The 20188-nt window shown below is 44.4% G+C and overlaps 2 protein-coding genes and 1 non-coding gene across 7 annotated transcripts in view; 1 reads left to right on the forward strand and 2 right to left on the reverse strand.

Annotated features, from left to right (window-relative positions):
- The first annotated feature begins 1693 nt into the window (after positions 1-1693).
- Positions 1694-16309, forward strand: FSD2 (fibronectin type III and SPRY domain containing 2). The gene is made up of 12 exons (XM_009089963.4): positions 1694-2461; positions 2541-2636; positions 3703-3936; positions 5166-5188; positions 6132-6253; positions 7246-7401; positions 8188-8322; positions 9059-9212; positions 9596-9729; positions 11300-11432; positions 13574-13750; positions 14478-16309. Exons 1-12 carry the CDS (start codon positions 1694-1696, stop codon positions 14728-14730), a joined length of 2385 nt encoding a protein of 794 aa, XP_009088211.3. The 3' UTR covers positions 14731-16309.
- PDE8A (phosphodiesterase 8A) overlaps positions 15623-20188 on the reverse strand; it is a 148324-nt gene continuing 143758 nt past the window's right edge. For all 5 annotated transcript variants that reach the window (XM_009089962.4, XM_030228349.2, XM_030228348.2 and 2 more), the window contains 3 exons: positions 19280-19417; positions 17665-17725; positions 15623-16734 (listed from right to left, as the gene is read on the reverse strand). The gene's annotated coding sequence lies outside the window, so the exon portion shown is untranslated. The remainder of the gene's footprint in view (positions 16735-17664; positions 17726-19279; positions 19418-20188) is intronic.
- On the reverse strand, positions 17884-18015 carry LOC115484178 (small Cajal body-specific RNA 15). Its single transcript, XR_003944912.1, has one exon. It is a non-coding gene; the product is annotated as a small Cajal body-specific RNA 15 (non-coding RNA).

Here is a 20188-nt window from a genome sequence, read left to right on the forward strand (position 1 = left end):
GGAGAAAAGTCTTTGCGGGAGCCAGGCAACATTTTCTGGTATGTGTTAAGACCTTTTCTCTGTTTAAAATGTTAGAATTTGCATGATTTATTTTATTGCCTTCAGTGTAAATAGTATTTCTGCCTAACTTTTTGTCCGTAGTAGGATATTGCTAACTGTAGAATCCACACCCATGTCTGCAGAGCCAGAAGACAAACTATGAACTTCTGTGTGGGTTTTCTTACACATTTGTCGGGCTGGACTCAGTCAGGGATATAAAACCAGAGAGTGCAAAATGTCTCAGTATTTTTCACTGGTTTGGGAAGTTGCTTTCTACAAAGTCACTGATTCTGTTGATTCTGTTAGCTAAGCATTTCTTAGGAAAATTATTAAAATATTGATGAAATAAATTTGAGGTAATAGCAACTACTCAAAACTATAAAAGACCATACATAGTAGTTTGAAAGCAAACTTATGTGAAAGCTTATCCAGAAGGCCTGGTAACTCTGATGTCTGACCGATCTTTTGGCTTTTTTTCTTCTGTAAGAAAGCGATTTTAAAGCTTTCATATGCTTCACTTACCTAGGACTAGATGTAACTACAGATTAATTGATATTCAGCTGAAATCTTTCCATGAAGTCTTTGGCTTGTGGTACTAAACTGCTGATAAAATTGATCTGAGTAGTTTTGTAGCTATGATTCCATTCATGCTGGTGAGCAGGAAGGGCTGTGGGGACGTTTCAGCTCAGAGAGAGCTCTGACTCTACTGGCATTATCTCATTGCTGTTAATACAGGCTGATTGGAAAGAGTGGGCTTGGGAATCAGCATTAAATTTGCCTTTGCACTTTTAATGTTATCCCACATGCATCTGCTTTATCATACAGCTTTGCATGTCATCTGCACATGCTCTTTTCACACCTCCCTCCTTGCACAGAACAGAGAAAATGTGCAAGGTTTGAGTCAGAGCAGGCATCTCTCAGTCCAGAGGTCAATGGCATGCCTTGCTCCCTAGTTACTGGATGCTTTATATGTTAAAATGTGTGTTTTCCACAGCACATGAAAAGCCCCAAAGGGCAGCATGTTTTCTCTGTGATATTTTTTAGAGAGGACCCAAGACCTCAAGTTTCAGTATTAAGAATGGCAACTTGAAAAATACAGAACAGGACTTTCCAGGGCGTTTACTAGTGTGTTCTGTGGCATCAGTGGTCACAACAGAGGACATTCTGCATTATGCCTGACTGACAGTTCAGAAAACATGCTTGACAGCAGCTGAAGAGTGAGCAGGCTTCAAACTGGGCCATTTCCAATTGCACAGAACACCACTAACTGTGCCTGAAGCACAGTCACAGTGTTTATTTGAGGACAGGACTGCTCTACAGTTTGGAAATCAGGCATCAGGGTCACAGATGAGGTACTCAGAAAAGAGGATGCACACCAGAGACAGCTCTCTGCTGTGCTTTTCACTGAGGTGAGAAGAAAACAAGCTTCCTGTGGCTTCCCTTCAGAAGCCTTTACCTAGGTAATGAAGCAACTGATTTTGGTGTTTCCTATGCCTACCTCCAGGACCTGAGCAGTCCTCAGCCAAATCTATTCTATCCATATACTTTTAAGCAAGAAAAACTCAATCCTGATATCTAAGTATGTAGCTAAAGCTCTTTCTTGTCTTTTACAAGCTTGAGTCTCATCATCTCAAAAGCCTCCCTGAGGATACCAATGTCATCCAGATCTGGCAGCACGAGAGACTATGAGACTAGAGGCCAGTCACGACATCATTCAGCTTCCCCACCAGTCCCAGAGCCGAGTGACACTGAGACTGAAGGGCTGATCTTTTATCACATGGATCTTTATGGATCAAAGGAGAGGTTTGATATCTTTCCTGAAGAGCCCTCTGGTCGAGGAGACAGATCTCTGGGGGATACGAGAAGGGAATCTGCACTGAGTAGTGAAAAAGTTCAGTGCCCACAGGAAGTTGGCTATGACTTGGAAAAGGAAGTTGCAGAGTTGGCTAAGATGTATGGACTTGATGAGGATAGAGAAAAAGAGCTTGAGCTTCTTGGAGGACATCTGGAGAAGGTGGAGAGCAGATGGTCACCAGCTCACACAGAAAAAGCAGGATCACAAGACTCCATATATAACATATCAAAAAGCAGCTCTTCAGTGAGAGATTCAAGTCAAAGCACAAAGCAACAAGGACTTCCTGATGAGGCTTCTCAAGGTGAAAATCAGAGCAAAGCCAGAGCAGATGATGAGGCTGAGAGCAGCATATGGTCCAGAGGGGGTCTAAGCAGTGGAGGCGTGTCAGATGAGTGGAACAGTCAGGCTGTCAGTGAGGAGGAGGAGGAGGAGGAGGAGGAAGAGGCAGAAGCAGCAGATGTTTTTTGTTCCACCTGCAAGATACCAATCCGAGCTTTTGACAAACTGTTTGGTGACCACAAGGATCACGAGGTTGCTCAGCTCCCCAGCGCTGTGGAAAGTGAAAAGGTGAGAGTAACACAGGTGTACTGTGGCACCTCTAGAACAGTTTTCAGACAGAGTAAGAATCACACTGGGTGTTTTGTAGGAGGAGATCCATAAAAACATGTGCAAGTTGGAAGAACAGATTGCTCAGATGGAAAATGTTGCCAGCCATTTGGAGGAAATCTTCATCACTGTAGAGGTAAGGCATTTTCTCTTGGGCTAACTTTATGGTAGTGGGGTTAAACAGTTTTGACAGTCATACTGGCATTCATAGTCTTCAGTTGTTAATGAGGTGAGTACTTACAGTAACAGAACACAGTTATCTTGGGGTTTGTCTAGACTGAAGTACTCAGGAAAACTCATGCTAAAGATTTTTTTAAGTGGGCTAGTAAAAGAACATTTATAATTTGCACAGAAGTTTGCATCCAGAAATAAAGTGACCCCCACTCAGGTCATCTTAGCTTTAAATGGCCAAAGAGCTGTGATCTAACTAGTCCATCCAGAGTGTAGCCCTGGTGTTCCCTCAATTTCATTCACAGAAGTATCAGATCCAGGCAAATCCTTGGATCAGCTGCTTCAAGCTGATGTCTTCAAGAGCTGTGCTCCCACTGGGCTGTCAACTTGGCCCCATGGGAAGGGGGTCAGCTGGCAGCAAGTTCAAACTGAAGCAATAACTCAAGGCACTGCAGTCTTTTCTCTGCTGCATGTGGCACAGGAGGACATCAGTGCCTGAAGAGTGAGCAGCTGCTGGGACTGCTTCTTGACTTGCCTGCTCCTTAAATTTTCCTTCCAAATGCTTTCTCCAGCTGTGAGTGAGGATACCAGCATTAGCTACCGAGCTCCCTCAGCACAATCCATGGATCCCACTGAGTTACCATGGTTTCTCTCATGGAAGGATGTGCTTCACTGTCTTGGTGGAAATGCTTCTGAGATTATGGCTAGGATATATCCTAGTTGTACTCCCTGGGTTTAGGTTGCTTTACATCATTGTTCCCGCTGTAATTTCTGTTGCTCTTATGTCTGGAACAAAATCCAACACTTTTGTGCTTCAGTGGGGGTTGAATGATCAGAGTAAACCCCTAAATTTCACATAAATCAAATTACAGCTTCTGTGTACTGGTACCGTGTCCTAGTTTTGTGAATTAAATCATGACATATTACCTCTATGGCAAGGAGAAGTTTAGGCAGACCAGAGTAAGATTTTCCTCTGCATGACCTGTGAATCAGGCTTGATGCCAAGCTACAAACCCTCAAATATCTTGCAGGAAAATTTTGGGAGGCAGGAGCAGAACTTTGAGGTGCATTACAATGATGCAGTGCAAGTGCTTGCTCAGAAGTATGAAGAGCAGCTGGAAGCACTGGGAGAAGAGAAGAGGCAGAAGCTGGAAGCTCTGTATGAGCAGCTGGTCAGTTGTGGGAAACATCTTGACACCTGCAAGGAGCTGACAGATGAAACGCAGGAGCTTTTCCTGGAAAATGACAAAGCTGAATTTATGAAGGTAAAGAGCTTTAACTGTCCAAGTGCTTTTTGCTGCTTGCAAAGTCTGAGAAGTCCCAAGCAGCCTTATTGCTAAGGACAATTTGGGATGCTCAGTCCATGGTGCTGTCACTGCTCCTGGTTCTTGGCATGGTGGCATTGACTTCATAGGGCAACACAATGGGGGCAAAATGCAGAAGCAGAAGTTTGCAATTTGGATGCTCATTCATTTGTGAGTCACACTGGGGTTCAGAGAGAAGATATCTTGCTGAAATGCTTATCTGGGGAAACTCTGGAAGCACTTAGTGTTCCTTGCCTTGTGCAGGCTCAGCTCTCTTGCTCTATTCTGGGCTCACAGCAGGCAGACTGATCTAATCACTTGGGAAGATGTTTCCTTTTCTTGCTCATTTTGGAGGAAAGTTCAGCTGAAATATGTCAAAAGTTCCTGCAAAGTGATGGATGAAATCCCACTCTTGAGGTGGTGTCAAGAAGATATTTTTCTTTGGCAGGTAGAAAATTAATTGGAGAAAAAATCAGAATTTTCACTGATGATAAGTGATTGCTCTCACCTGAGCTGTCCTGTGACTAAGGTGGGTGGGAGCATTTCTGTAGCACAGTGACAGTAACTTCTGAACTGGACAACAAACAAATCTCATAACACCAGTGTACTTCTGTGGGTCAGTTTGCTATGACTCCAGCCTGCTGAGTTCTTCACATGAGCTGACTTTTCCTATTCCTCTGCATCTCTGGAATAAACTTATTTTCTCCTTAGCTTGTAAACAGTTTTATGTCAGCCCTAAGAACCATTATTCATCAAGAAGTGAATGTTGATCTTGAGCTCTCTGGGGCTTAGGTTTCTCACCGGACTGTACATCTGTCTTCCAGTTACATGCACTACTCAGACTCCCTCCAGCACAGATCATTTCATGAATTCTTTTGCCCAGCTGATTTTGGTTTTTGTTTGTGAGGGATCTGTTGACACTTTGGACAGCCAAGGGAGGAATGGGTCTAAAGTCTCAATGGGCAGACACTGATGCCTACCTGATATTGCTCATTATCTTTCTGTAAATTCAGCCAAGATCTGTCCATTTCAATAAAAGGGGCTGGCTTTGTTCTCAGAGTTGGGTGAGAGCCAATTACTTCACTCCAAGTATTGCATCTGGGGCAATTTGTGTAAGACAGGTTAACAGCATGATGTAGTCTGACTCTGGACTTTTCTACCTCTAACACTCTGTCCTTTTTTTCCAACAGGCAGCAGTAACCATGGTTGACAGGTAGTATCACAGTCTGGGATTTTGTGTCACATTTCTTCCTGCTAATTGGATGGGTTATTGGAGATGCTTGCATCTTCTGGACTTTGTTCAGGCACACAAATGTTGTCTAAGCCACTAGAGCTATTGAAATATTTAGTGTTTTTGTTTTAAAGTGCATCAGAAAAAGTTGCTCTAAGAAACTTAACCCTCAACACTTGTTTGGATCCAATTTAAAGAAATCCGAAAGGAGAGTTAGAGCTGAATAAATCAGTGTTTTCAGCTTAGTCATAAGGAAGTAATTTCACTGAGAAACAGGATTGTTAAAGCTCTTGAAATAACCACTCTGGATCCAAATGAGACTAAAACTGAGCTCCCTAAATATACTGTAACGGGCTTATTTATGCATTAATATAGTGGGGTAGAAAGTCAAGCTGTGGGAACTCAGAACAGATGCTGAAAAATCTTGAAGCAAATGGAAGAAGTCTTAGGGCACACTAAATCATAGGCAAAAACCACCCTCTTAATTGACTGTTACTGTTCATGAAAACACAGAGAAAAGATACTCCTTTCTTTCAGATGTATAACACCTAGAGCCACGAGGTCATGAATTAGTAATAGTGTAAATTCAAAATAATGGAAGTTATGGAGCTAATGGGGTGCTTCCCACAGGGAGGTGCTGGGCACACCCCACTCCCCTGCTCTCTGTAGGAGCAGGGCACACCAGGGTGGCCCTCAGCCCAGCAGCAGCAGCCAGCTCTCTTTAGCATCTTGGGGCACTGGTGGCCACGAATCTCCAAGCTATAAAGCAGAGGAGGCTGAGCTTGTACAGCTATGAAAATAATGTTTTAAGGAAATAGATGTTAATTTGGAGTCTGCAATTCTCTTAAAAAGTAGGCATCATAGACAGATACCTCCAACACTATGGTAATTCCAATTAGGCTTTTTTTTTCCCCTACAATTACAGGCTAGAAGAATTCTTAAAGCAAGAAGTGGATTTAGAGCTTTCAACGCTGCCAGACTTTGAAGAGCGGGTCATAGATGTCTCTGAAGTTGAACAACTAATGAACTCCATTAATGCTATTCCAGGTACTCTTCCTAACTGATCATTATTTCATACCTATTTACATTTAAGTAAGGATATGTATTAAACATTACTTCTTTTAAAGGAGATCTGCAAAGGCAGAATTAACTTTTCCCTAGTTTTCCTTCTAGTTTGGGTTTTTTTTTTAATTTGCCTATATATACAGGGACAGTGGAAGATATTTTTGGAATTTTTTTCCATTTGTTTTCAATATAAAATTACCAGAATTACTGCTAAATTGGGACTTCCTTGCTTTTGCTGGATGACTTCCTAGAAGACTCATTACCTGAAGATTTCCCCCTTCTGCTGAGGGGTCACATTTAGTCAGTGATAACTTTTCTTACCTTGTACTTGCTTGAACAAAATAGAGAGGAACCCCAGACTGCTTTAAATAACTTACACAGCTTCTCTTGATAATTTCAGTGACTTATTCTTCTGTTATTTAGCAAGCATTTTTCCACAGGAAACAGCACAACATAAACAAACTTTGAGTAACTAAAAAAACACCTTAAATTTTAAATATTTTCTGGTGCATCACAAATTGTCAGAAAGAACATTATTTTTTTTTTACACCCAATACTGTGATTTCTTAACACAGTACTTGTACTTGTACTTGTTTGGTTGTGCTGATGCCCTCCTGTTGTACAAATTTTCCCTGGTCCCTGGGTGGCTGGCAGCAGTGCTGGCATGGCAGATGTTGGGCTCACTGGAGCAGCCCTCAGAGCAGGGGAGGCTGAGTTTATGGAGAAGGGGTAGGCTGAGTTTTATTTATTTCATTGGTTTGACTTTGTTTTGAAGCAAGACTAGTTCTCACACACCAGTGACCTGATTACTATCTGCAATTGCAGAGTCAGCTCCTGACTTTTCTCCATGTGGGAGGAATGGAGGAACATGACCCTATTCAGTGCCAAGGCTTTGTGCAAACACCTTTGTGGGAGGAGAGGTACAACAAATCATGATTATACATTCAAAAACTGACCTGTTTTTTCCTCTGCAGCTCCTTGTGCCCCTGTGATCAATCCCCAGGCTCCCAATGCAGCAACTGGCACTTCGCTGAGAGTTTGCTGGGGCCTCTTCTCGGATGACACTGTGGAGTGCTACCAGCTGTGCTACCAACCTGTGAGCAATGAGAGGCACAGTGATGGACAAGCAGGTAAGGAGGCAGGGACACCTCAGGGACACCTCAGCCCTCCACTGGCAAAACCAGCTGATGCCAAAGTGCCTCTGCATGCCTCGTGTACTCTGTCTGCCACCACCATCTGCTTTGTCCCTCTTCCCCTGCCAGATCTGCCATGCTGCCAGCTGCAGCAGGACCCATCACAGGGGCAAAGACAGCAGCAGGGATAGCAGGAATGAGAAGGGGACAGTGGATGGAGTCAAAAGGATTTCTGGAGGGTGGGCACTTTGTTAGAATATGTGCTGCATCCATGCAAAGCACAGTATTTTGAAAGGGCAAACCATCATATCATCAGCACTCCAGCTGAAACCCCCAGATGATTTTACAGCTTATCTTAGTGCTAATAATATCTGTAACTCCCTAAGATGCACAGGCACACAAAAAAACACAGAACCAAAATGTCTCAGCCTTGTGACAAAATTGCCTTGCTAATACTGTTCTTGTAGAACCTTCAAAAGTGGAAGCCAGTGGAGTGCCAGTGGCCAGTTGAGAAAGAAAAGCAGATTATCTGAATTTTATAAGATGATGAATGAGAAATGAGCAGTAAAATAGCTTCAGCTCTTGTCCCATCTGATTTATGCAGCTTTAGAGGAAGGCATTGTGAAACTGCCTGACAGCTGATCAAAGGGTGTGGACCACAAGGAGCTCTCCTGAACTCAGCACCCTAAACAATGCACCCCAACTCCACTGTGTGATGCAGCTCTGGGGAGGAGTGGGCAAGTGTGTAAAGGCACTGTAAATGCTTTGTTGTTGTCATTTCAGAGCATACACTAAAAGTCAAAGAAACATACTGCACCATTACTGATCTGTTGCCAAATACACAGTATGAATTTTGGGTCAGTGCTTTAAATGCCTCCGGTATCAGTCCACCAAGTGAAAGAGCAGTTTATGTAACAGGTAAAAATATTTTGTTCATACAACTTTGTAACCTTCATAGTGAAAATCAAAATCATCTCTGAATTTTTTGCAAGTAATGCTTTCTGGGCACTTTCTTCTGATGTAAGCCTACTTGACTGCATGGGAAGTCCCTACTTTATTTGGAGAGCCTGTCATGCCAACTATCCCTGTTTTAGAGTGGCAGAAACAGAAGCAGAGAGACAAAATAACTTAAGTGCAAGCATGTAGACCAGCTGTGAATAAGGTTCAAGTTTCCTGGTTCTGCCAGATGAATCCCAGCTCTCCTTTTATTGGCCTATAGGCAGTTGGTGGATTCACCTGTTATGCTGTTCTTTTTAACTGCAGTTCAGTCTAGGACATTGTGTGAAATCGACATCAGATTGAGCAAGTCAGTGTGAGATCTTCAAGCGTTTGTTCCAGATGCCTTTGACGTCTCAGAGCAGAGAAGAGATGCACCTTTATGACAAAGATAAAACTAATGATAGAAAACAGTTGTGTAATCAGTCTTTATGTTACTTCTCTGTTTAATTCTCCTGGGACCTTCATAGTCTAAATGAAGTCTTTAAATAGTACTGTTAATCACTCTACCTGCTGTTTATTGTCCATTGGGGAAGCAGGTTTCTTTACCTGCCCAGAATTAGTAAATAACATTTTTCTTTTTGTTTGTCTTCAAAGCATGTTTTTTGCAAACATCTTCTAGCAACAGCTTAGAACTGTTCTTTTCCCTACTTTTTAGCTCCTTCACCACCAACCATAAAGAATAAAAAGATCCGAAGCTGTGAAAATGCAGCACTGGTGTGCTGGGAATCCAGAGACATTAACCCTGTTGATTCCTACACAGTTGAATTGTCCAAGCTGACAGATGAAGAAAATGATGATTTTATTACTGAGTGAGTTACTCTTCTATTGAGCCCATGGCCTGTAGAGATGAAACCATTTCAATTGCGTGGTATCAGATAGGATTAAAAAGGACCCATGACCTTCTGGTGAATTTACATTTACAAACAATCCTCTTGGTAAAACTAGTTGTAAAGTGTTAATCAAAAATTACTATATGATAATTATGGGTATGGGAAAAGGGCAGAAGCAGATGTAAAAATCTGCAGTCTGGGACAGACTCTCTCTTGCCCTGCTACTGAAAACTGTACAAGGTAAAATATTGTTGATTGGTTACAAGACATGTTGAAGTATAATGTCTTCCTTGTTGCTCAGAAAAATAATTTCAAACCTTTGTTTTCTACCCTGTCATTTTCCATGGATTCGTTTTCTGTAGATCCATTGTTGGGATCCCTAACTGTGAAGTCCTAATTCACCTCCAGCCAACACAAAAGTATCACATCTGTGTCAGAGCCCAAAACCAGGGTGGCTCTAGTGAAAGAAGTGAACCTGTCCTGATACACACCACAGGTACTGTACAGCTTGGAACAACTCCAGCAGCTCATTGTAGCATCTATTGTCTTGACAGAAAGATTCCTGATGGTTTCAATTGCCTCTGGACCAGGTCCTAATCTCTCACATCTAATTACACACCTGGTAACCTTTTAGGAATGAAAAAAACAACTCCTTGTAACAATAAGTGCATTGCTTTAGCTCTGTAATTTATAGTATTGCTGTCTGGTGCATTTGGTACTTGAAAGTTACTAATTTCTAAACATTTTAAAAGAGTGTCAACTCAACACCCACGTATTGCAGCCTGCAAAGTACTGACACACCAATGAGGAAAGCTGTAGTGTGATTTTACTTCAGAGATTACCATGTAATGAAGCTGCTGCTGGAAATTATAGCTGAGACAGCACTTTCCAGAGCCATTTAGCAGACATCACTGCTCACCTTCATCACTGCTACAACTTCACTGCTCATCTCAAATCTCCCATGCCACTCACACCTTACCTGTGTCTCTTCTGCCCTCACCTTCTGTGAGACATTTGAAAATTGTATTTATTCAGCAAGATGACCACACAAAGTTATCTTTTAGTAAAAAACCTGTCTTCCACACAGCAGTGACACCACAGAAAAGAAATGCTCATCCTTCAAATCTCTTGACAGGAAAACTGTCATTGTGTTACCATCGTTTGTGTGTCTTCCAACTGCTTAAATCAAACTCAATATTTGAAATTGCCCATTCTGTTTGCACAGCATGTGTTTGTTTTCAGCAGCACATGCCTGTAATTGCCCTGTCATTGTTTGTATTGTATTGGCAATGAAGTAACTTGCAGTTTGATTATAATGATTTCATTTGGGATTACCACGGGGAGATTAATCTTCTCGGAGTCTACATTATGCAAACAGCTGATGCAAATTGATCTGTCGGCTGCAAGAACCCACCTCCAGCACTGTGAATGGCCTTTGATCCCTTCTGGGGTGGATAAACAAGCAGCAACTACAAACAGCAGCTGTGCCAACAGTGGCTGCTCCTCAGGCCCCAGTGTGTCAGACCTGCTCTGTGAAGTCTCTGCAGGAAGAAAGGCAGAAGCACTTTTATCCTGGGCTGGACTTACCTCTCTGAGGGCTGGTCTGTCAAGGGAGGTGCTGAAGCATGAGGGATCCTTTCTCTTCAAACTGCCCAGCATTTATGGGGATGAGTGAGGCCACGGAGAGTCCTTTAAGCCCCCCTTCTCATTTCAGTGATTAAAAATAGATTACTTGAAACCAGACAGTACATTGCAGGGAGAACTCCTCATCTCTGAATAGCTGCTTCCTGCACAATGCCTGCAGCTTTGAGCCCTGGTAGGTTCAAAACCAGGCTAAATCTCCTTCTTTTCACAAGGCTGAAACTAAACAGTGTTAAGCTGTAAAACAGCCATTTATTAGAAAAATTTAAAAAACATGATCTTGTCTTCTCAATGCCAGCCACAAATTCTTTCTAGAGCATTGGTGAATCTTTTTGTGCATCCAAATAACATTTCATCACACCCTTGCTGCAATTCTAATGTCATAAGGAGATACTGGAGTTATCCTTAGGCATTTTCTCTTGCAGGCACCTGCTTCTACCTTAATGAGGACACAGCCCATCCTTTACTGGCAATTCTAGATGATGGATTTACCATTTCATGTGATGAACTGGAAAACCCAGAGTGTGATCTGCCTGTCTATGATAACAGCTTTACAAGGTATATAGGGGCATTTCAGTTTCTTTGGTTCTTTTAACAGATGCCAGGAAATGTCTAATGAGGCTTTCAGCAGCTCTGATTAATTTTTTGAGTTGAAATCTCTCTCTCCAGCTGCTCTTTGGAACTTGGAAATTAATGCAAGTTCTTAAATAGGATTACAGATACAGCAGCCACAATTATGCACAAGCCTACTTACATGTCTGGCACACCGAGCTAAATTTGAACAGGTATTTAGGTGCCATAACAAATGCTAAGGAAAGGAGAGGGATCTGAAAACTTACCTCTTGCTCAAAGACATAACTGATACTATTTGGACCAACAGGTATTACTTTCAAAAAGAATTAGGCCCTTTGCCATTGAAGTGAGAGACTAATCTTGCCAAAATGCATATTTCCAGTCAAAACCACAGAAACACCACATAACTAGGACAGGCATTGCAGGATAATACAAGTCTACAATTTATTCCCTCCATGGAAATGCAGTGCTACTAGAGGGCTTGGTAGAAAAGAGATGGGAGATTGGTGATCCTTTTCATTAAATTCATCATGGTAATCTTAAATGGGATTTCATCCCACTTCTATGGGATGCTTTGATGTTTCACATAAACAGCCAGGGCTGGCACTCATCTTCTATCTTCTTCAAAGACTGAGGTTTTGGAACCACTATGAACTTTCACAAATCTCCTTCAAACCAAGATATGAAAAAAGAAAAGAAAAAAAAAAAAAAAAAAAAAAAAAAAAAAAGCTCCCAAGGAAATTACATGGCAAACTCTTCTTTCTGAAGTTCTAAGTTTTAAGTTTGGGTGGTTGATGTATTTGATGTATTTCCAAACTGCTTCTTCAGTGCAGCTCAATCTTGCCTAGTGGCTTTGCAGCTCTCATTACTATGGTCATGTTTTGTTCACAGGTGTTTACCCATCCATTTTGCATTGTTCCTTTTCCTTCTTGAGCTGTAGCAACACAGCCCCTCTGAGTTCTGATTCCAGCAGCCTTTAAGTTGTTCCCAAGACATTTAAATGCACTTGCAATGAACTGTACACTTGCTCTAAGCAAGTGCAGCTGCAGAAGCAGAGTACAGCTATTGTGCTGTGCATGCCCATCCTCACACAACAGGCCCTCCAAATGATGAGTGCAGCTCCTCAGCATTGCCTAGGAGACCTCAGTGTCTGCCAGCAACATCCTTTTCCTTTGTAACTTACAACTTTACACACTACCTTAGAAACATAAAAGTTGTGTGTGTTTGAAACCTGCTGTCTCCCTTGACAATGACAGCTAATACACCGTGTATTTTCCTAAGAAAAAGCTGAGGTGTAAGCTTACAGGACTCAGCTTGCTCTCCTAAGTGTTTCAGAAGCATTTGAAGTGGGTTATTTTGCCCAATTTTCTTGCTTTATAACCTGTGTTTTTGCAGACTTCCATCTTCAAGGCACCCAGTTCCTTTATTTCAAGACTGTTCCTGTAAATCAAGCTGAAGGGTCTCTCTGTAGTACACTATCTTTGTCTCTACTACACAACTTTCAAAAGAGTTATTTTCTGCATAGTTCCTATCATACATTTCATGGCCCAGGTACCCAGCATATTACAAGTTCTCCTACTGTGTTCAATTCTTCCTAATCTCTCCAAACACAGAGGGAACCAGTGTAGACAGGTTCCCTCCTCTCCAGCTGCCCCAGGAACTTCATGCTGTTACAGTGCTCAGTTCCAATGGTGAGTGACGTTCAAAGCCCTGGGCTGTTGGGGAAGAAAATGCAAAACCTGTACTTTTTTCCTCTGCTATGCTGGAGTTCACTAGAGCACTCTCTTTGCTAACAAGCATTAACTTTCCCAGAAAACCCAGGCACTGTGGGATGCTGCTCTCCATCTTCCTAGAAGTGCCTAGGGCACTCATTTCTACAAAGGTACCCACAAGTAAAAACAGGGCAGGTGTCACAAAGAAACCTGCAGGCTGAGTTTCAGCTCCTCAGTGTGGGGATTTCACTGGAGTCAAAAATCCACACTGCACTGCTAAGGTGACAGCAGAAGTGACTTTTGTTCTTTGCTATGTAAAGTCCAGGCACATACATACCTGAACATATCTAAACACTGTAAAGAGCATTATGGAGAGGCCCTGCCAAAACACATATTCCTGTCTGTCTCCCACAGATGCATTGCAATCCTGGGCAGTCTGATCCCATTTCCAGGAAAGCATTACTGGGAGGTGGAAGTTACGGAAGATACAGAGTACAGAATTGGTGTGGCTTTTGAGAACACTCCGAGACATGGTCACCTGGGGGCAAACAACTCATCCTGGTGCATGAGGCACATCATCACACCCTCAAGGTAAGGGCTATGGAGGCTGCAGGTCTCTGATAGGAACAACTCTCACACCTGCAGGCAGGGCAGTGGAGAAGCCAGAGATTTTGTATCAGCTCAGACCAGGCACTGGGGCCTCTGACATTCCACCGCTGTCCCTGTAAACTGGTGTTGGAAGGATTCTGCTTATGCAAATCCTCCTGCTTTTTAAGGGTGTTTCAGAAGCATTCAACATGGGTTATTTTGCCCACTTGCTTCAGAACTGGTGTTCTGGCAGATTTGCATCTTCAAAGCACCCATTTCTGTTGACTCTGAGAGGGTGCTAGTGAATCAAGCTGAAGGGTATCTCTGTGGTCCATTGTCTCATTGAAATGAGACGTTACTTGAAACAAGAAATTGCAGGAACAAATCTGAATAAAACCCGAGTTGCAGAATTTAGGTGAAAACATTACCAAAACCTCAGTGAGAAGACAGAGAATAATAGATCTATGTCATCCAGAATTACATATCTGGCTAAAACCAGCTATACCCAACTGGTTTTGATCTCTGCCCCACCTATGGCAGTGTGTCACACCTGCCTGCAGAAATGCCAGCTCCCCTCTTGCCTCAGCTGCACTGCTGGCTCTCCCCTGGGCACTGGCACATTAACACCACTGCCTTTGATTCTCATGAGCAACCTGGGCACCTGTGTGCACAAAGTGCTTCCCTTTGAGAGCCAGGGTGCCTTCAGCTCTTTTGTTTTTCTCACCTGCAGGCACAAGTATGAATTCCTGCACAGTGGGATGACACCTGACATCAGAATTACTGTTCCCCCCAGAAGGATTGGCATCCTGCTGGACTATGAGAACTGCAGACTGTCATTTTTCAATGCAGATATTGCCCAGCACCTTCACACATTCAACTCACACTTCCAGCATTATGTCCACCCTTGCTTTGCACTGGAAACACCTGGTATCTTAAGGATACATACTGGAATTACAACACCCCCATGGACTGCCCTGCCATAACCTGTGTTCTGCAGCTGCTAACCTGCTCTGAGCAATGCCTTCTTTCAGCATTAACTGCACCATCATACTCCCTATGAACCAGCTGTTTCCCCCTGGTAAGAGCAAAGTGACCCTGACCCAAACCAGCTGCCAAGCCTGAGCCCTTAGGAGTTTACATCCTCTTGGGAAGGACCTTAGCAAAAAGCCACTGTGATCAACCAAGAGTCACCAGCATCCCAGAATTCCTGTTAGACGTGGACACCTTCCTACTCAGAGGTGATGCTGTCACCACACAGCAGTGGCAGCTAGATCACAGCTTCCCCAACACCACCTGAAGCCTAGGGAACTCCCCAGTTCCAAAGCAATCATTAATTCTACTCCTGAGTCTATTCAAGAGCTAAAAACTCAAAGAAAAACAAAAATAGCAAAAGGCATAATCACTGTACAGCTGCTGGAGCTGAAAACACTCCAGCCATGAAGTGATCTCCCAATCAAGTGTTCTTGTTGTGACTGACACAAGATAATCAAATACGCCTCCCCTGTGTGTGAAATGTTTGTGCCTACATACCCAGTGGGGCTTTCTGGAATACCCAAGCCTGTACTCCAGTCTCAAATTTAGGCCAAATTTTTACAGAATGCTTCTCATTCTTTCACCCAGGGAAAAAAAAGATAGACAGGCTTTTTGCAGTGGTTGGTTGTCCTTACAGAAAACCTAAAGCAACATTTTTAGCTGCTTCTTTTTAGCTCATCTCCACTTGGGTATACCCTCCCTCCACACTCACAGATCTGTTCTCCCCCTCAGCATGGAAGAATTCCACTCCATGCTGTGCCCTAGAAGCTGTGGGTGTCCAGTGAGGCTGGAAGGACTCTGTATGTCAAAACTACCTGAACTCAATCAAGAGTCATTAACAGAGAAGCTTTTCCACAGATTTATTGCACATTCATTACAAAAATCATTGGTTCAAGTTTCCATTCTAGGGAATCACCAGGAACAAGCAGTGGCCTCTACAATACGCAGGGTCTCTAAAAATAAATGCTGTTGGCTAAACTAAAGAGATTTTACATAGAACTGTGTGTCAAAAGCTTGTCTGTTCTTTCTCAAATAACTTTTTAAAAGTCTTGCCAAAACAGACCTTTAGAAACCACAAAAACAGGAGCTGAGTATGTTGCTACAGCAGTGATTAGTACCAGCTGCTCTTGGATATCTGTTTCAAAGCCTCAGAAGATGGGTTTAGCAACACTGAGCTATATCAGCACAGCATCATTTCTTAACCTACCAGGACTGAAGGTATTTTCAGGGCAGAAAAGGTTGTTATGGTCACTTTGTCAGACCTGCTGTAAGCAGGCCAGAGACTTTCAGTTGTTTGGTCTGCCAGTGAGCAGAGCAGCTTGGGGCCACGTGTGCCCTGCTGGTGCTGGCATGGCCATCCCAGGGAACAGCAGCTCTAGGGTACAGCTCCAGTGCAGGGGATGGAAGTACTGAGATAGCACCATTCTTTGCTTCAAAATGTACTCCCTGACTCTAGGTCCAGGTTCTACCCAGTGGTAGAATGTTTTACCCCTATCAGCCAAAAACTGAGAGCCCCACTCTTATTTTCAAGTAGATACCTGAAAGAGCTAACACACAGGTATCAGAGCAGAGGTATGAGGACATCTGAACCTCCATAGAGAGCCTCTAATGTACCAAGGCTGCTGGTGAACCCATGATTCCACTATCCACCACCAGCTTTCACCTCAAGTGTTTAAACCATAGCTGTAACCTGGCAAAATACTTTCCAGCTGGTGAACTGAACTGGCAGGTCCCCAGGACTTCACAACCCTCTCGCTGGACTGTGCAGATTTTCTGAGCCAGACAAGGGTGTCTGAGGTGCTCAGATACCCTTGCAGTGGGACTCCATACACAGGTACCAAACAGCTCCATTGCTGTGCTGCCAGTGGCTGAGTACAGAGCAGGCTGCTCAGGAGAATGGCCCCATGGTCATCACCAGGCATGGCACAGGACTGCTAAGGCAGTGACAGAACTATCTGAAAGAAAGAAAAAAAAATGCAATAATTGGCTTCTAGGTTAAAAACAGTAAGGAAAATGAGTTTGTACGTTTCTCTTATTTAATAAAAGTTTCACCTGTTGGCACTAGCCCAAGCTTTCCCTCCCTTAAGAATCCAAACCCCATCACTTAAATATTTATACAGCAAAGGAAACTTGACAATGTGTGTTTCTTAGAACCAGCTGTTGCTCTGAACAATCTCTATATAAATCCTTTACTGGGAGGCCACCACTTCCACTGCAGAGGTCTACTAAGCTGTAAGTTTACACCTGTATGTCTCTGTATTCAGTTTATTCACCAGATATATTCAGTTTATTGGAACTCTGAGTATAGCACTCACCTTGGACAGCTGTGCTGATCTGAGATCTATTACTCTGTATTGAAAGGTATCTCAGATAAGGCAAAACCAGTTCTTACCTCTGGCATGTATACAGGAACTCTGGCTGAACTACATCATATGGTAGGGCAAAAGTCAGTTAAAAAACGAGTTGTCCTTGTCTCTAACATTATGTGCTGCATTTTTCCTGAGATCTGTTGGGTCTATTTCCTCCTTGTTCCTTTTCCTTATGAGCATTTTACACAGTAAAATCCATCCTCTGCAAAGGACAGAAGCTCATGCCGAAAGCTCTGGTTTGGGGCAGCTGAAGCCCACAGGCAGTCCTCATGTGCAGCAGTGATCCATGCATCCCTGCAGGACTTGCAGCACCAGAACTGCCAAAGCACAGGACACCCCCAACAGCTAAGTGGGGACTTTGCCAAGGCTGCCCAAACCCCTTCAGGCCAGAAAGATCCCTTTGCCCAATTCCCTGTGATTTCAAATTCACATTATTGCCACTGGAGGGCATCACGTGAAGCCCTTTCAGAACCTGGTTTCACACAGGTTTCTGAGGCTGAAAACAGGTTTTTTTACCGTCATCCAAGGCATGTCCAATGTCCCTCCTCACCCAGTGCTGGAGCCGGGAACAAAGGGCCTGGGAGCAATTAAACAGGTGACACATGTTAAAAGCACAAATACAAAAGACAATGCAATAACTGGAATACATTTAATGTAGATTTAAAACAAACACATCTAACCTTTCACTACAAAAACACGTGACTTTTAACCTGCTCTCTCTCACTGCCATTAAAACATTGTAGGTAGATCAAGTAGGTCCTGACTTTTATCTCACAGACAGGCCTTGTTCTCCCACCATTTAATTTAGGAGGATAGTATCAGTGGAGTCAATATAGTGCCACTGGCTCCACTTTCTTAGTCCTCCAGATGAACCTCCGCAAAAAACTCCTGAAAAGTCTCAGAACAGACTGAACCCTCCTAAAGCAGACAGCAGAGCCTAACCACTCAGCCAGGCAGGCAATTCCCTATTCCTATCTTCAAACTCGGTTTAATCTTTTTACTGCCCACCTCTGTTTCCCAGCAGTAACCAATATTACTCATTAGCAGCACGCAGCAAAGCAACCAGGGACCTCAAAGGTGAGGCTTTGCTTCCTGTTCACACTCTACCATAGTCCTGGGCCAGTCCAAAACACATCATTGCCTTTTTATTGAATTTTCTCTCCATCGCGTTTATGGTGGTGTGCGCAGTTGCCAATATATACTGGGACTCAGCTGTCCTAGCCCACCTTACTTAAACCTTTTCCAAACAGGCCTACTTTTCAAGCTTTACTTGCTCTGATGGAAGCGATACTGAGACATAAACTGCTTCACAAAATGGCTGTAAGGGGCTGTGCCCTCTTCCAAAAGGGTGCTCATCCGACAGCTGGAGCTAAATAAAAGCTAAATAGAATCCAGACACAAAGCTATGGCTTAAACAGCCCCAGAACGGCTGCGCTAGTGGGTCCCGGGCTACTTCACAAAACCACCAGCACCACGAGCATCCCCTCGCGGGCGGCAGCGGGCCCGGCGGGCAGCGCTTACCTGGGCCCCGGGCGGGAGCGCCTCTTCACGGGCCCCGCACCGGGCAGGGCCGGGGCTCGCCGCGGGACGGGCATCACGGCGGCAGCTCCCGCAAGGGACACGGCGCTTACGGGCAGAACCGCGGGCAGCCCGGGCCTGGGCGCCACGGCACAGGAGCCGCTCCGGCCGCATGACCACGGGGCCTTTCCGTGTGCGAGCGAGCGCGGGAGGCCGTGCCCGAGCTCCGCCAGCTCTCCCGCTGCCCGCCGGCCGCCCTCGGGCACCTCAGCCCGCCGCAGGAGGAGCGGGGCCGGGGCCCCACCGCCATGAGCTCGCCCACCTCCCCTCGGGGAGCCGCCATTTCCCGGGGCGGGCGCGGCCTGGTCGGAGCGCCCTGGCAGAGGGCGGGGAGAGGGCGGGCACTGCCTGCCTGCCTACCTTCCTTACTTCCTTCCTTCCTCTCCTTTTTCCTTTCCCTGCCTGTCCCGGGACAGCGCCTCGGACGGGGAGACACCGCTCGAAGATCCCCTTTGGAGTGGGCGCTGTATTCCCGCAGCCCTGGCCTCACTAACGCAGCCTTTTCCCGAGACATTACGGACCAAGCCGAGCTCGGCACCCACTGGAGCCCTACCTGCTGGGCCATGGAGCGGCTTCCCCACTGATGACTCCATCCACACACAGCCGAATTGTTGCTCCCAGCAGCCACCGTTCCGTGCAGCACCTGCTGTGCTTGTCCACCTCCATTCCTTCCCATAGTGTGTGCTTGATCCTGCAGAGCAGAGAATAACACCCGCTGCTTGCACAGCCCTGGCAAGGCTGAGGGAGAGCCACCAGCTCTCAACAGCTCCTGGGTCTCCCTCCACCAGCAGGATTGGGGCCTTCAGGTGGCATTTCAGGTACACACTATAATAATGTGACCATATATTTGCAATCAGGCTTAGGACACATTTTCTTCAGAATGACAAAATAATCTAAGAAGTGGATCCAGGGGTAAGAAGTAACACTCATAAGGCAGATTATGGAGAGAGCTAAGCCACTGCAAGTAAATATAACTTCACCACATTCAATGCATTGGGAAGGACTTTTAAGTCCCAAAGTGGGGCTACTGGTAGGCAGATGGAAGAAATAAAACCCCAAATCCAAAGTCCCTTTTTTCAGACCACCTTCTACAAACATGATTGACGCTTGTTACAATACAACACAAATATCACTTTGCCAATACCTACTGAGCCAGACTTAAACATGTCACTGATATTTACTTAACAAACATTGTTACGTATGTACTCTGCTGTGGTTCAAAGAACACTTGTTTATTTAGAACAGCTTATTTTAAAGCAAGACTTTGGGTTGTTTGTTTTGTTGTTGTTGTTGTTGTTGGGGTTTCTGGGTGGTTTTTGGTTTGACGGTGGGTTGGTGTTTTGGCCTTTTTTTTTGTTCCTGGCATGACAGAGCAGCTAAAACTTTGTGCTTTCTGACCTTGCCTCCTCCGAGATCTGTCATAACAGGGGACAGCACATTGGCACTGAGTCTGCCAGCGTGG

This window comes from Serinus canaria, chromosome 10 (genome assembly GCF_022539315.1).
Source record: "Serinus canaria isolate serCan28SL12 chromosome 10, serCan2020, whole genome shotgun sequence".
NCBI lineage: Eukaryota > Metazoa > Chordata > Aves > Passeriformes > Fringillidae > Serinus > Serinus canaria.